We start from the raw sequence: 17175 nt of genomic DNA on the forward strand, positions 1-17175 counted from the left end.
TTATTTCATTGTCTATCCACTGCAGGATGAAGGCCTCTTTCACATGTTTTTAAGGACAAAATCTAGCATATTCATAGGCCAGCCATACGAAATCTGTATTTCTAGTTATGTGCACAATTTTCTAAAATCAGGAATAAAGTACTCATAATACTTACTACTGGCAAGTGTCCATGAACTTTGTATACATTAACAAGCACTGTAATATCCCAAGGGCGTAAAGTTAGAGGATTAACTTGTTTCACTGATGTATCACGCTCTTTTTTGTCAGCATCCACTCCAATTGCTGTCCATCCAGAACTTGAAGATGTTGACATAGAAAGTACAGGGCTTGAAATGACTTCTTCAAAATCAGTATACATATCATCTTCACCAAAATAATTTTCCTAGTGAGATGAATTAACATTATTCATTGTAATGGAATAATATAAATAAGTTACAACAAGGAAAAATATAATAGTATAAAATATAACTATAATAATATAAAATTAATAGGTGTATTGGATATGTCCACCACCTTGAATTATTAAAAATAATAGATGGATACAAATAAATAAATAAATCTTTACACTTTAGTATAGCTTTTCTATAGCAAATCATTTAGAAATATTATTTTTCATTTCTTAATTATAGTCTGTATGATTACCACATATACTGATAATGTTTTAGAAATTAAACATTTTAAGTAATTGAAAAGCTGGGGGCAATGAGTAGAACAAATCAAATATTTGAGTTGTTTGTAAATTAGGAGCTCTCTTTAATATTGTTCACATTATGGACAGCAACTTTGGAAACATTTGATTCTGTTCTCATGCTAGTTAGAAATGTACAATTATGATTTAGCACATTTGAAGGATCCCCAAAAAATAGAAGGCTGGTTGGAGACTTTCTTCATATAGAAGAATAAGTTATAATTACAAAATACTACATTTTTAATAGGACTACAAGGCCCATGTATAGTTTATAATCTAGGGAGAACTGATACCTTTATAGACAGGAATGCTTTTAAAAGTGGTCCATATAAAGTTATCTGGGAATCTGGGGAAACTTCTAGTTCTACACGAAGCTTGTCAGGCGGAAGTTCAGAGGGGTCAATCGGAAGATGGGAAGAGGCTGAAGGAGATGTTCCTCTGTCTGCCATTTTCTGTGATGGTCGCTGGGCAGATAATATAGTTTCTTCCATTTCTGACACTTTATGAATGAAAAAATAAAACAATTAAGCAAATACTGATAATATTTCACCAGTGTACTAGATGAAAGTAAAATCTGTTAATTTTTTTAAAAATCAGACTTATATTATTCAACAAATCTGAAGAAAATAAAAGCTATGTAATTTGTTTTATTGTTGATGTTTCATATTATTTTAAATTATATTTCTTAACTAACCTGAAGATCTAAAAGCAAGTTTTTATTTTAAATAATAATTAATTCAAACTGACATGTCCAATAAGTAGAGCATAACAGTATTTTAGGGTAGTAAATTAAGGAAAAGGAAAACTATGATAGGGATTTGTTTTATATGCATTTTCTTTTGAAAATTTTAAATAAGCACAAAATAATTTTATCATGTGGTACATTTAGAAATGATAATAATGAAAAGTTTATCTTATCTGTTTGATATTAAAGCTATAAATATTTGCTCCTTATATTTTTTTTAGTATATTATCATGCAATTTCACTTCAAAGTACTTTACACTGAAGCGTATTTAAAATAGTTTTTATCATATGTTTATATTTCTAATGGCCCAGAAGCTTTGTACAACACAGAAAAGGGGGGGAAAACCTATTATGTTTTAGCAGGGCTTTTCTGTTCTGGCAGCGACAAGGAGAGAGGCTATGATTGGCATTTGGAAAGGGGAGGATGGCACAAAGCACCAGAGAGACATGGGCATTGATAGGGACAGAGAGAGGCATGTCAATGCTTTTTTTCTTACTTTACCAACCTGGATAGAGTAGGTATGTTTGGATGGAGGGGGATTGGTGAGGGGAAACTGGGGCCTTGCAGACACGCATATTGTAGGGGGGAATATCTAACTTAAGTGTTGGAAGGCAGAGGTGGTGATGACAAACAGGGCTGTGCCAACTGTCCTGTTGCATGCAGGCCCTAAATAGAGTAACAAGATAGCTTTCCTTGTTCTCTGCTTCTGTCTGAGAACTTTGTTCTATTTGGCCATGGGGGAGACTACACATCTGCTTTGGAAAGATGTCCCTTAGATTTTGCATATCTCCTCCTGGTCAGCCTTGAATTTAAAGTATCCCAATGCCCCACTTGACATTCCAAGTATATGGTTGGAGTCTCCACTATGGTGCACTTGTAAAGAGAAGGCACCCACAGGCAGGTTGATTACTGGCTTAGGTCATGCCATCCGAGATCCCAGCCAGCTTTATCTATTTGGCAGGGTGGGGTCTGCTAATGGCCAAGGCTAAAAAATGATGCCTACCTGGTGGCAACTGCAAAGAAAACTACAAAGAGGGGGCTGTGAAGGAGCCACAGCTTGGTGAGTGGCTACAGAGCCACCTCTTGTTCCACCTAATGCTGCCCAGTTTTGGCAGACTGCAGGAGGTACTCCATTGAATGGCCATCATTCATTCTCTAAACAGCTCAGCTGGGCTTCCCACGAGGTGGATCCTTGGGGGGGAGGATCTACCTTACTTTTGGAACTTCATCCCCTTAGAGATCTCTCCATTCTGTTGTGTAATAGGAGGTAGGAAAAAAACCCAAGTAATTCTGTAGACAAACTGCTCTGTGCCTGGCCCACTTTTCTTTCCCCATCCCCCCAGCATACAGTTTGGATATATACTGACCATAACATCTGAGGGACATTACAAACATCATAAATGTGGGCATTGGTCATAAAGTTATTTTTTCAGCAACCTTGTAATTTCAGATGGTCACTGAATGAGGAAATCGGTAAGCAAGGACTATGTGCATTGATCAATAATATATACATAATGGAATGAACTAGGAGGTCTAGTTTTAAAATTTAGGTGTTGACTGTGGTTTACCTTTATACCAATGAAGGTAGAAAAGACAACTTTTTGTCATAGAGAAAGCTACATAACTGAAAAGTGTGGCTTTCAACCCAAGTTTCACTGGCTTTCGATTTATTCTACCTAAGTTATTTTCTCTTTCAAAATGGATTATTCTGCATTTTAAAAAACTGAATGAAAAGAAACAAACTTACATGATTGGATCAAATGTTCCTTAACCTTCTGGGGATAAATTGGATGCCACACATAATCAATTGTAAGCATAATACTTGGTATTGTCCAGCATTCAACCCAGCCAGCCCTATTCAAAAAGAATGGTCTATGTAGCAATTATTTTATTAATTTACACATTAATTTATTGCATAATTTGACATTCTAGTAAGAGAAACCAAACTTACTCTTCTTGAGTCATATTCCTCCATTTAGACTTGCTTAGTTTCTGACCACTCTGACTATCAGCAGGAGCACAAGACTCAGGATTTAATTTATTAGGATGACAATCTTTCACCAACATAAACAGGGAGTATTTACTAGGATGGCAATCAGGAAGAAGTAAGTGAACATCAAGACCATCTCCCTGAAAATACAATATAATGCATATTTCAATCTATTATATTTAAAACATACAGAAGTAGACAAAAGTGTTACTGTATCTCATTGTTTTGCCCAAAGAATCCCAATTTGTCATGAAATAAATTGGAACTGACACAAGTAAATGGCATTCACCATTCTTTATTCCATAGAGCAGACTCTTTCCTTTTAATGTATGACTTCATCTATTCTTGTGAATAATAAAAACAAATGAAACATAATGAATACCTCTTAGAAATTACAAGACATAATTAGATTTTAGTTATCTCTCAAGCAGATTATTTATTTTAATTAGGATCATAAATTTCTTTAATTTTATAATCAGTTATGACAAATTTGACACTTTGTTGACATCTAGAAAATGACAACGCTCATTATAAATTTATATTAAAAAGACAGTTATTCATAACGAAAGTATTTTCAATTTCTAAATAGAAGGAAGGAGTCATTACAATGCCTTGGGGAAAAATTATCAAGTATTCTCCACAATTGCATAATGTACAATAAAATTAAGTAGCGTAAAACCTATTGAAATAATATCAGTATTAAAAAACAAGTATTTTTCAATGAAACTACCTTTTCAAAAAAAAGACTATACTAATACTTTATCTGTATAGTACAAAATAAACTGGGTATGGTCCCAAATGTCAACCTATTATATTTAATTTGAATGTCAATGTTACTGAATCTATATATTTAAGAGTAAAATTAATGGCACAAATACTGAACTGAGGTTTTACAGTGGGGTATGTATGAGGAGAATGCCTGTGCAGTATATATGAGAGGATTGAGAGTGCGGCCTGGAGCCCCCTCCACTGAGTGCAGAAACAGAAGTGAATGGTACGAATGGCCTGCCGGGAAGAACGGGGGCCGGGGGAGGTGGGGAGGGGTCTACGAGGATGGGGGTGGGCCGGAGCATCACGGTTATGTCTTGGAGGGGCAGGTACGATGGGAGCTACAGGGCGAGCCATCACCGGGGAAGGAGGGTTTGCTACGTCACAGCGATCCCTTGTTCCAGCCCTGAAAGCTCAACTCAAGGACCTGGTGACAAGAGAAGTCAGGGCCCTGGTCTCAGGTTGCTGCTGCTAAATGCCAGGTCTGTGATTCATAAAGCTCCCCTTGTCCGGGACTTAATATTAGACAAGGGGGCAGACCTGGCATGCATTACTGAAACCTGGCTGGGCCACGAGGGAGGAGTCCCCCTCTCAGAAATGTGCCCAGAAGGGTTTCAGGTGCTCCACCAACCACGACACCAGAAAGGGGTGAGGGAGTGGCAACTATTATCCGAGAGTCATTTGGTTCCTCGCAGGATCCCTGCTCCAGAGACTGTCAGGTGTGAGTCTCTTCTTATAAAGTTGGACCTAGGGGGTCAAGTGGGCTTGTTTCTGACGTACCTACCTCCCAGCTGCGTCACAACAGCCCTGCCTGCGCTCCTAGAGTCAGTAGCTGGACTGGCGGTTGAGTTCCCCAGACTGATAGTACTGGGGGACTTCAACCTGCCATCTCTCGGCGAACGCTCTGATGGGGCTCAGGAGTTCATGGCTTCCATGACAGCCATTGACTTGACCCAGGTAATTCAGGGTCCGACTCATAGAGCGGGACACACGCTCGACCTTGTGTTTCTCTCGGGGCAGTGGAGACGTGATCTTGATCTAAGGGGAATAGAAATCTCGCCCTTGTCATGGTCAGATCACTTCCTGCTGAGGCTTGACTTCCGGAAGCTACTCCCCCACTGCAGGGAGGTGGGACCGACTAAATGGTTCTGCCCCAGGCGCCTGATGGACCCATTGGGATTTCAGAAGGAGCTTGGAGAGATACCTGACTCCCTTGCCCACAATCCGACAGAGTCCTTGGTCGCCGCCTGGAATACAGCGACAACTGAGGGACTAGATCGGATTGCGCCTTTGCGGCCTCTCGGCGGCAGTGGATCCAGGAGGGCACCTTGGTTTACCGAGGAACTCCGGGAGATGAAGCGCCAAAAGAGATGCCTAGAGCGACGTTGGAGGGCTAGCAACTCCGAATCTGACCGAACACAATAAGAGCCTTTATTAGGACTTATTTAGTGGCGATACAAGCGGCAAAATGCATGCATTTTCCGCTCTTATTGCGTCCGCAGAATCTTGCCCAGCTGCCCTGTTTAGGATAACCTGCTCCCTCCTGAAAGGGGAGGATGCCGGGGAACCCTTACAGGGAAGGGCTGAGGAATTTGTTCAGTTTCTGTTGGACAAAATCACTCAGATTCGGACAGACCTTGACTCCACTTGGACAGTACCAGCGGAGATGCCGAGGGAGGGCCTTGATCAGACTCCTTGGAATGAGTTCCAGCTTGTCACTCCTGAGGAAGTGGACAAGGCCATGGGAGCGATGAGTGCCTCCACCTGTTTACTGGACCCGTGTCCCTCCTGGCTGGTCTCAACCAGCAGGGAAGTAACACGAGGCTGGCTCCAGATGATTACGAACGCGTCTCTGCAGGAGGGATCATTCCCACAACCTTTGAAGGAAGCGGTGGTGAGACCCCTCCTCAAGAGGCCTTCTCTGGACCCAGCTATTCTTAAAAACTATCGTCCGGTCTCCAACTTACCTTTCTTAGGGAAGGTTGTCGAGAAGGTGGTGGCCCTTCAGCTCCAACGGACCTTGGATGAAACAGATTATCTAGACGCCTTTCAGTCCGGTTTCAGGCTGGATACTGCACCAAAACCGCCTTGGTCGCGCTGACCGATGATCTCTGGCGGGCTAGGGATAGAGGACATTCCTCTATCCTGGTGCTCCTTGACCTCTCAGCGGCCTTCGATACCATCGACCATGGTATCCTTCTACGACGGCTGGAAGAGGTGGGAGTGGGAGGCACCGTTTTATGGTGGTTCTCCTCCTACCTCTCCGGCAGGTCGCAGTCGGTGTTGGTCGGAGGACAGAGGTCAACCCCTAGGCCCCTTAAATATGGGGTGCCACAGGGCTCATTCCTGTCCCCCCTCCTATTTAACATCTACATGAAGCTATTGGGTGAGATCATTCGCCGGCACGGGATTAAATACCATCAATACGCGGATGATACTCAATTGTATCTCTCCGCCCCCGCGCCAACTCAGTGTAGCGGTGGAAGTGATGTGCCAGTGCCTGGAAGCTGTCAGGGTCTGGATGGGAGTGAACAATCTTGCACTCAATCCTGACAAGACTGAGTGGCTATGGATGTTGCCCAAGAACAGTCCAGATATTCCATCTCTAAGCCTGCGGGGTGAAACTTTACACCCCTCAGAGAAAGTCTGCAACTTGGGTGTCCTCCTGGACCCGCAGCTGGCATTAGAACATCACTTGTCAGCTGTGACCAGGGGGGCCTTTACTCAGGTTTGCCTGGTGCACCAGTTGCGGCCCTACCTGGATCGGGAGGCACTTCAGATGGTCACTCATGCCCTCGTCACCTCAAGACTTGACTACTGTAACATGCTCTACATGGGGCTGCCTCTGAAGAGTGTTCGGAGACTACAATTGGTCCAGAATGCAGCCATGCAAGCGATATTGGGTGTACCAAGATACACCCATGTCACACCTATCTTCCGCGAGCTGCACTGGCTTCCTATCGGTCTCCGAACAGGTTTCAAGGTGCTGGTTATTACCTTTAAAGCCCTACATGGCCTAGGACCCGGATATCTGCGAGACCGTCTTCTGCCGCATACCTCCCAACGGCTGATAAGATCACACAGGGTGGGCCTTCTCCGGGTACCGTCGACCAGACAATGTTGTCTGGCGACCCCCCAGGGGAGGGCGTTCTCTGTAGCTGCTCCGACCCTATGGAACGATCTACCCCCGGAGATCCGGACCCTTCCCAATCTCACGGCCTTCCAAAAGGCTACCAAAACCTGGCTATTCCGGCAGGCCTGGGGCTGTTGATCTCATGTATGAGGTCCAGCCCTGCCTAGATTGAGTGTATGAAATGATCTTTTAATCTGTTTTTTTCTCTCTATTTTAATTTTTTATTTTGAAATGTATTTCTCTAAGCCACCCAGAGTCCTTCGGGATTGGGCGGCCTATAAATTTATTAAACAGTTAAACAGTTAAACATCGTTTATAAAACCACTTTTAAAAACAATATAAGATGAATGACTAGAGTCAGTTTTTGATGTGGGCTGCCTTATATGTCCAGTAATAAAAAAAATGATAAAAAGAGAAAATTGATAGCATATATTCCAAAGCAGGGCATGAACGATTCAACAATGACACCTGAGACAGAATTTTTCTTTGCTCCTGCTAGACATCTTTGCTCCTGTTCTTCAGGTCCTGCTTGAATATATACTGTAAAAGTTCTATTTTCTAAATTATTTGTTTTTTGCTTTATTATGGAAAGAAACACAATTTATTTTGAAGATAAAGATACCCACTTACCCTTAAAGAGAATCTAGTACTGCATGTAACTGGAACAAAGTCAAGAAAAGGCAAAGAGAAAACTATGTTTAATGTTTCTCCACAGGCAGCCACATAGACTAAAAGAGAACAAGAGAAAAACATCAAGTATAAATTAATCAGACAAATATTTAATTTTATCAAAATGACATTATAAAGATTATTTGCTATTCTATAAGCACCATTAAAAAGTTCTTCAGTATGCTTAATACACTTAAGTATATTAAACTACATAAGTACTTATTAAAAATGAGAGCTCTAGAATTTCTCTGCAATTATTTTCAAAAATGTATTGTGTGTTAGAATGCTCACCTGCAAAATTAAGAAAAAAAAATTCAGGAGAAGGCTCACTCTGTAAGTACTGGAACTGAGAAGCAATGGAATGACAAGTAGCTTGAGAGGTTTAGTTAAAAATAATAGAGAGATTTTTTTTCCTATTATTATTTATGTATTTATTTATTTATTTATTTAGTGTAGGGCTTCTACAGAAGTATGCAATCATTTTTTACTATTTATTTAGCATACAGTATGGTATACAATGTCAAGGAAATCTATACATTCTAGTCCTGACAGCTTAGATTGCTAGTTCATTCTGTTTGGCGCTTGCATGTCTATCGCTGGTGCTCAGGGAGCGGGGAGGGGAAGAGAGTAGTTTTACAACTACTAGCTAGTAGCACTTGGATTCCAGGCTCTTCAATCAGTCTAACCTTGCCTTGCAATGCCTTGGTCCAGGTTCAGCGCCAGCTTCGGCTCTCCACGCACACAAACACAGCTAATTTTTCTCATCAAAATGGTACCCATTCATCTACTCACAATATTGCATGCTTGCCAACTCCTAGGTGGGCAGGAACTAGGGATCAAGTGACAGTAGCTCATTCCATCACCCAGAGCCAGGCTCAATCTGCCAGAGTGCATTTCTGGCTGACAGTTCCAGTGTCATCAAGCCATTGCATCACCACATCCCAATGTCTCAGCGGTTAAAGATGCTGAGGTTGTGATCTGGAGCTGATAGCTCAAGTTCGAGACCTGAGCTCCACACAACAGGATGAGCTCCCATTATTTGCCCCCAGCTCCTGCGCATCTAGCAATTGGAAAATATGGAAATGCAAGTACATTAATAGGTACCACTTTGGTAGAAGGCAACAGTATTCTCTGCGCCTTTGGCATATAGCCATGCTGGCCACTTGTCCATGGAAATTGTCTTCAGACAACAGTGGCTCTCTCGGCCAAGAAATGGAGATGGCCACCTTGCCCTAGCCTCCACTTCTCATAGTATTGGTTTAATTTTTCTATTACGGAGTTGCTATCGTATATAATAGAAAAATCTTTTATTATGATGGGAGTCAAGAGACTATTTGTGTACTTTGTACACACTGTAGTAGATGGATGAAGATTTGTGCCTGCTCAACAAAAATATGTTGTGTACAAACATTGAATTACAGAATGAGAAAAAGGCATCTTAAGACATCTGTTTCTATTCATTTGAAGGGAGAGAGACAAAGAGGTCCTGCACTAGGAGTAGCACCCAGACTCTTTCCCTCTATTCAACTCTATTCTCATTGTGAAGAGAAATACAGTGGACAGTTTTTGTCAGTTTCATTCAATATTACACAGAATGCCAACTAACTATTTATGACATTGCAAAAAGTACATTTATGTCTGACTGTCGTGGGAATCATTTTGCTTCTATTTTTATTTACATTAAAAGCAAATATATGTAATATATTTTAAGAATGTTCCTTTTAATCCATTATTGTCTTTGTGATTACAACCTTTTTGTCAGTGATAAAATGTTTTAAATAAATTTCAAACATTCAAGCTTGAGACTCTCCCAATTTAAAATTTACTGAATTAGAAAATACACAAGAATTGCCCTTTTAAAAAATACTGCTATCCTGTATATTGTTAAATCATTATAGTTCTTTCTTATGTACAGCTTTGGGGATGGAGGGTTACAGTCAGTGGTGGGTTTCAAAAAATTTTAGAATCTTTTCTGTAGGTGTGGCCTGCTTTGTGGGAGTGGCTTGCCAGCCATGTGACTGGATGGGAGTGGCTTGCCAGCCATGTGGCCGAGTGGGAGTGGCTTGACAGTTACGTGACTGGGTGGGTGTGACCAACTTGTAAAATGTGGTGAAACTGCTTAGCAACCAAAATGTTGGCTCAGAAATTCTGGCATTTGAAGCACGCAAGTCTTAAAGCTGTCAAGCTACAAGACCCTTGCACCCCTAACCCTTTAGAAAAAAAAAACCCAGAGGTGTTCAAACTTGACAGCTTTAAGACTTTAAGGTTTAGATAGGACTCTTAGAGGCGGGCGGGGTGATTGGTGAGCCAGCCAATCAGTGAGCAGTGGGCGGGGCAAGCGTAGTGCAGACGGGTGGGTGGAGAGACCTGGAACCAGTTCTAAACGGCACGGTAGATTTGTGGAACCTCTTCTATAGAAGAGATTAGAACTGGCAGGAACCCACTCCTGGTTACAGTCCCTTTGAGAAAGGAACATGTTCCTAAAGTATGGGTTTAATCAAAATTTTGTGTTTACTGGCACTTGGGATTTATTAATAAATAAAAAGTAAAGTAACTTTCTTAATAATAATATCAGTAACTGAAAGGAAAAGAGAGCTTTGAAATCATAAACATGCCCGAAATAAAACTTACGTTGAAGAGGTGATAAATAATCTAATACTATTTGCCTGAATAGAAGACAATCCTAAATTTAGTATGCTTCACCACCACCCTATTAATAAAAGCTAGACAGAAAAAACAATGGACAGTTTCATCATCTTGACAAGCTTAGGGATGCCAATTCCAACTCAAATCAATGTAACAGATTTCCTTCCTTTCTCTCTGGCTGCATATTGCAAAATGATTAGGGTTAACTGAATAATTACCTCTCAAATGAATTGCTTGAAAACTAAGTTATCCCACCTACAAAATTCAAATAATTCCCAGAATGCAATGTCACTACAGAAAAGACTATCATAGAACATATTTCTCTTTCCTTCCAGTGGAAATAACAAAAGCAGGTAGAAAAAAATGGTCATATGTGGGTTAAATACAGTATGTGGGAAATTTAAATCATCTTAGTTAGCTGCCAAATATGTTTTCCTTTATGGAATATTCTTCACTGATAATGCAAATCTAGTAGTTGTTAAAAATAGAATATGTTTGTATGTATGCTAGTAACAGTTTTTCATTGCACGTTTCCCACCCTATTACAATCACAAAGAAAAAAGATTAAAAAGGACCTGTAATCATCTTTGAGTGACATGGTATTTATTTAAATGCAGTTGGATCTTTTCAATAATTATAATAATTTAAGCATGTTAAGCTGCTCAAATAGCTTTAAGAAGAAATTTAGTATACATACTTTACAATAAAGTTCTCACCATTTTCCTGCTGCTTTGTAGAACAATCAATCCAATTGTGCTGATTTGCAGACCAAATCATTTCAAACTGATGAAACATCACTTTAAAATTCCATGTAAAGGGAACAAATGAGTAGATATCAGGAGAACTGTCACCACACCAATCTTCAATCAAGTCTAAAAAGTAAGAGAATATGTTACTTCAATGTGTGATAGAATATTAATCTTAACATTCTATCATGCTGACAATGGTATAATTGAATACAACAAATTATATATGATCCAGAATACCTGTAAAGAAGTTTTTTTGAGCATATATGAAGTGGTAAGTAGCTTTATATACTTCAACTTCAGTCTGCCAAAGCTGTGGCATGTTCCATGTTCGGGGATAAAAGGCGTTAATGTGAAACTAAAAAAAGATATATAAAATAGCTACTGTTAACAATGTAAAATTCACAACCAAAAACTGTAACAGCAAAGATAAAACATAGAGCCATTTAACGCCTTTATTAACTTAAAAATCCTTCTGTTAATTACTCATACAAAACTACCTAGCTGAAAATTGTCAAATGCTCTGATAACAAATGTGTTGAAAACTTTGTCCCAGAGATTTCCTTCTATAAGTAACCCACTGCACAGTGATTTTATTTTATAAGGATAGAAACTATTTTGAGATGACCACATAAAGTTTTTTTACTTCCATCCATGAAAAATATGTGACTATTCAGGAAGCACTAAATGGCTGTAACAGGCAACATAGCATGTTTAGTCACCAAAGATGTAGCTCAATAAAAGTCCCACTGAAATATTTATACTTGAATACTAAACAAAAATCCACAAGCAGAAGAGGCAAACCATTAGCCCTCCTGATAGTATTTCCAGTCTACCCTGATGAGATTGCAGGTAAATCTGCAAAAGGTCCCTCCTCAGGTTTGAGTTACACAGAGTAAAAAACACCCCTTATTTAATTTGGGAATGATCATTTATATGAGAGTTCCACGTAATCAAGTAATACTATTTATGTGCAAGTGCCAAATTTGGGGAAATTTTTAATCTTTGATGTGTTTTTTTTTCATATGATTATTATTCAAGAAAATATATCATTGTTCGGATATCTACAATCACTTGGAGCTGCTGTTGAAGTATTTTGAAAGCAAACACAACAGAAATTATTCTCAGAGTATGCATATTACTTACAGCTAACATTTCTGCTTCTAAGAGAGTCCGGAACTGCATACTACTGGTAGCATCTATATGTAAAAGTTGTCCTTTAATAGTGGGACAGTAGCCTAGTAAACAGAACAAAACTTGATTTTATGATTATATTTCTCTTCAAAAGCATCAAAAATATTGGAACTAATTGCCTTATACAGTGGTGTATTTCTCTTAAATGGAGATCTTTAAAGGTAGCCATCAGTCCAAAATGTTTTAGCACTGAATGAAGAACTGGATATCATTTGCAGCCCTCTACCAACTTCACGATTTTAAGGAAGTACCTATTTCTAAAATTATTTCATGCATACTATCAGTAGTAAATATATAACATGAACTGAATCAATTTAAAAATAAACATTTTGGATCAAATGTCTATTTTTAATGAAGGAAAGTAATGTGAATATTACAGATAAATTGTGGATGCAACTTTTTGTAGAAAGTTTTAAGAAATACATATTTGTAGACTGTAACAGAGAATGGGAAATCTAGTTGCATCTTCAGTCATCAACATTTTTAGAATTTATTTTGAGAATTCACTATGTGGCTTACCCTATGCACAGAAAACCTGAATCCAATCAGTCTAACTACATTGGAAGACTAATATTTAATCAAATAATATACGACAAACTTTCTACAATAATACGTGTTGAGATGTATTATGAAATGCTGAGTTTTTAGAAATGCTAATCAATATGTAAGGAACACTACTTCAATATAGTTTACCACAAAGAATATAAAAAATATTTGCTTCAACTTACCATTTTCAGTGACAGTCATGGGAATATTAACTTCCAAGTAAGAACCTGCTCCAACATTTACATGCACTGCATTCGTTTCCTGCCAATAAATTTCAGAATTAGTTCAATTACTTTTATTAACATGATGTCCTGTTTCAAGCTACTGTATCACCATCATACGTAAAAATTAAAGAAAGCAAATATAGTAGAAATAATTAAACATAAAATAAAAATTAGAAACAGAAAGGAGAAAAAATGCTGTGCCCTTTGAGTACATAACAGAGCTGTACATATCAAAGCTGTAAAATTAAATGAACAGACAAAAATCTGGAAAAAAGCAACAGTAAACCATTCCATACTCTTCCAACAAAACCCTCTGTGTGTGTGTGTGTGTGTGTGTGTGGTGTGTGTGTGTGTGTGTGTGTGTGTGTGTGTGTGTGTACTGTATGGCTATGTATGCATGTATATATTTGTGGGTGTGTATAAACATATACTTTTTATATATAGGTGTATGTATGTATGTATGTATGTATGTATGTATGTATGTATAAGTATGTCTACCGTGTTTCCCCGAAAACAAGACCTGGTCTTATATTTTTGGGAATAACAAGATAAGCACTAGGGCTTATTTTTGGGGGAACACGATTTCAAGGTGATCAGCCTGACTGGGTGCCACACCCTCCCAGCGTTTGCAAAATGGCAAGTGTGTGGAGGATGACATCTAGCAGCAGCTGTACTCTGCTGGCCTCTAGGTCAGCACACTTTGGAGTTGCGCAGCCCATACAGTGCAATTTGATTACATGTCCAAACAGCAGACAGCAGCAGAGGCATGGGAAGGAAGCACACAATCCTGATGCGCCATGTGGGCTGCAGGCAAGCTGACAGACAGTGGGATGGAGTGGGTGGCCAGCTGCAGGGGGCTCGACTCCGCGTCTCTCAGCTTGCCTGCAGCCCGTATAGCGCGTCAGGATCACCTGCCTTTTTGGGGTAGAGCTTATATTAGAGGAACACTCTAAATAACGGGCCAGGGTTTATTTTCAGGGTAGGTCTTATTTTCAGGAAACGTGTGCGTGTGTGTAATAGTCACTAAGAATCATACTCAGCTTGAAGGCTTTAACATTCTCCTTAACAAGCAAAATTCTTAAATAAACTGACTCAAATCAGTTCTTCCTATACTTTGGCAGATTTCCCCCCTTGTTTTCTTAGAATATGGATTAACATTATAGGAAACTAGAGACTAGACATGTTTCTTTATGTTGGTGTGTCTGTGTTTTTATTTACTTTGATATGAAGCAATATCTTGGGTGCAGAAAAAATATTTTTGATCAATTGATGAAGAAAAATATACAGGCATGTATACCAGGTACACAAAATTAAAAATACAGATTTGTTGGAAAATTCAAGAAAACATAATATTCCAATATGAAGGAATGTTTAAATATACTTTTTGCCTTAAGGCTTTCTGTATTGTACTATTTTCAATACTTCCAAAATTAAATTATAAGAAATATTATTTATAAAAAATTTTTAGCAGAAAATAATACATGTGTTGCAACAACTGGTGTCAATTTCCCAAGCTTCTAGCTAAGTTATATTTATTTACCCTATTTTTTGTAAAGAGCAAGTCAATAGTAGCATCGGCAATAATATTCATACGTAGCTCAAAAGCAAGGATCTGTCTTAGCTTCCCAGGAATTGGAACTTCTGTAACTTTCATTACTTGATAATCAGGTGGGAAAAAAAATTTCCACAAACAATCCCTAAAAGAAAAATCCAAACAATAACAGTTATACTAAAATAAATGTCAGTCATTTATGAATATTTTCTGTAGTATATTTACACAAGAGCAATACTGACGATTCAGATTCTCTACATGTATATAAATTTACATGTAGGATCAGGATCAACCTACATTAAAAAAATTTCCCATGAATGAATGAGCCAGGTTTCTTGCATCCTCATCAACCACTGAATCTCTATACATTACTAAAATTCCTCCTTGTGTATAACCTTTAATTGGGTGAAATGGTATATTGTAAGCCAATCATTTCTGAATCAAGGTACTTCAAATGGGGCTAACTACAGAATGCTTTCAAAATCCAAGACCCATGACTCCCATGGAATTAAAATTCAGCAATTTTTATAAAATATTTTATGACATAATACAAAATGTTGTAAAGCCTTTCTTGTTTAGTTTAGTTTACTTTATTGTCACTGCACATCATACAAAATTAAATGCCATTTTCAATGTACATTATAACTATAAAAATAAACACACACACATCCTTCACATTCTATATAATTGAAATTGAAATTGAAAACCCGATATTGCACTATACCAGGGGTCAGCAACCTTAAACATTCAAAGAGCTACAAAGGTCCTAACTGGAATCCCCCCATTCAATTCTGGAGGCGACTGGAAGTCTGGTTCCCCCACCATAGAGTCTCTTGCTAGCACAGCATCTTTTGATTCTACCTGTCCTAAGCGAAAGCCCTATCAATTGTGGAGCCAACCAGCGAAAGGGAGCTGCAGCAGAGGGATGAAAGAGCCACATACAGCTCCAGAGCCACAGGTTGCTGACCCCTGCACTATAACATAGAATTCAATATAGTTACCTCCCTGGGGCAGAATCTGTTTTCCTGCCTATTTGTCCTTGTTTTTATTAACCTGTACCATCTCCCAGATGGTATTAGTTCAAAAAAAGTGTGCCCAGGATGATATAGATATTTAAGAATATTTTGAACTTTCTTAAGGCAGCGGGAGCTATAAAGCTCTTCCAAAGAGGGGAAAGGCAACCAATGATCCTCTGGGCAATGATGTTCACCCTCTGGAGTGCTGTCCTATCTGCCACTGTGCAATTGGCAAATCATACACAAGTGCAGTAAGTTAAAATACTCTATATGGTGTAGGTCACCTGCAGTTTTTCATTCAGTTGTTTCCTGAGAAGTCTCAGGTTGTATAATCTCTGCTGAGCCCTTTTGACTGCAATGTGCTGCAATGTGAGTGCCCCAGGTCAGGTCCTTTTTATGATAACACCCAGAAACCTAAAACTGGCCACTTGTTCCACTCGGTCTCCATTGATAAACAAGAGCTGGATGTCTGATCTATTCCTTCTATAGTCCGCTATAAGCTCCTTGGTCTTACAGGTGTTAAGGACCAAGTTATTGTCTCCACAACCGGTCCAGCTCAGCTTGGTGTCAGCCCCTGATGTAGGACTGTGCTATAGACTTCAACAGAGACTACATTCAAGGCAGATACAACTCTGAGTATCTCCCTGAATTTTAAAGAACTTTTCCAATTTGTCAGAAGCTCTGCCATTGTTGAAGGCATTAAGTAAGTAATCCAGTAAGCAAATATCTGTGAAATGAACTGGGGGGGGGGGGAAATCATCTAGTACTTCATAAAGATTAGATTGCTAAATGAGATCTTGCAATCAAAATCTTTGAAGAGGCATACTTGCCTGTTAAAATATATAAGACATGTATTTTGCCTTATCTCTGGATTAACACCTTGATCTTTTTCAACAGTGTTTCCATGGAATCCTAGGTTTCCGCAGGATGTTTTTTTTAAAAAACATTTTTAACTATGAAATCTATATTACACAAACATAGTAGTGGGAATTTTTATTCATTGTAATTCGTCTGTTGTCCTGCCACTTTTGTTGTAAACGTAACACCTGGATTGTGTATGTCAGAAGTGAATTGTATTGTGAAGTTTTCTTATTTCTTGCTATTTATTTCAATAATTCATCCAAAATAAAAATGTAGAAAAAAGTTAATATAGACCAAATTAATAAATGGATTTCATTTTCATAATTGTCAGATGTTTGGTCACTGGAATGGTAAGTTTTATTTTTAAAAAGCCATTTTATGATTTTAGAAGTTTT

General features: G+C 38.8%; 1 protein-coding gene across 11 annotated transcripts in view; it reads right to left on the reverse strand.

Annotated features, from left to right (window-relative positions):
* Positions 1–17175, reverse strand: part of BLTP1 (bridge-like lipid transfer protein family member 1) — a 199643-nt gene that overhangs the window by 137702 nt on the left and 44766 nt on the right. For all 11 annotated transcript variants that reach the window (XM_087724418.1, XM_087724419.1, XM_087724425.1 and 8 more), the window contains exons 11-20: positions 14892–15048; positions 13310–13388; positions 12534–12625; positions 11628–11745; positions 11358–11513; positions 7957–8054; positions 3387–3565; positions 3183–3289; positions 983–1188; positions 156–383 (exon numbers count right to left, since the gene is read on the reverse strand). In XM_087724418.1, the coding sequence (XP_087580544.1) occupies positions 156–383; positions 983–1188; positions 3183–3289; positions 3387–3565; positions 7957–8054; positions 11358–11513; positions 11628–11745; positions 12534–12625; positions 13310–13388; positions 14892–15048 (1420 nt within the window). The remainder of the gene's footprint in view (positions 1–155; positions 384–982; positions 1189–3182; positions 3290–3386; positions 3566–7956; positions 8055–11357; positions 11514–11627; positions 11746–12533; positions 12626–13309; positions 13389–14891; positions 15049–17175) is intronic.

Source organism: Thamnophis sirtalis, unplaced genomic scaffold (genome assembly GCF_051295495.1).
Source record: "Thamnophis sirtalis isolate CommonGarterSnake01/CBP01778 unplaced genomic scaffold, rThaSir2_p1.2 scaffold_10, whole genome shotgun sequence".
NCBI classification, from domain to species: Eukaryota; Metazoa; Chordata; class Lepidosauria; order Squamata; family Natricidae; genus Thamnophis; species Thamnophis sirtalis.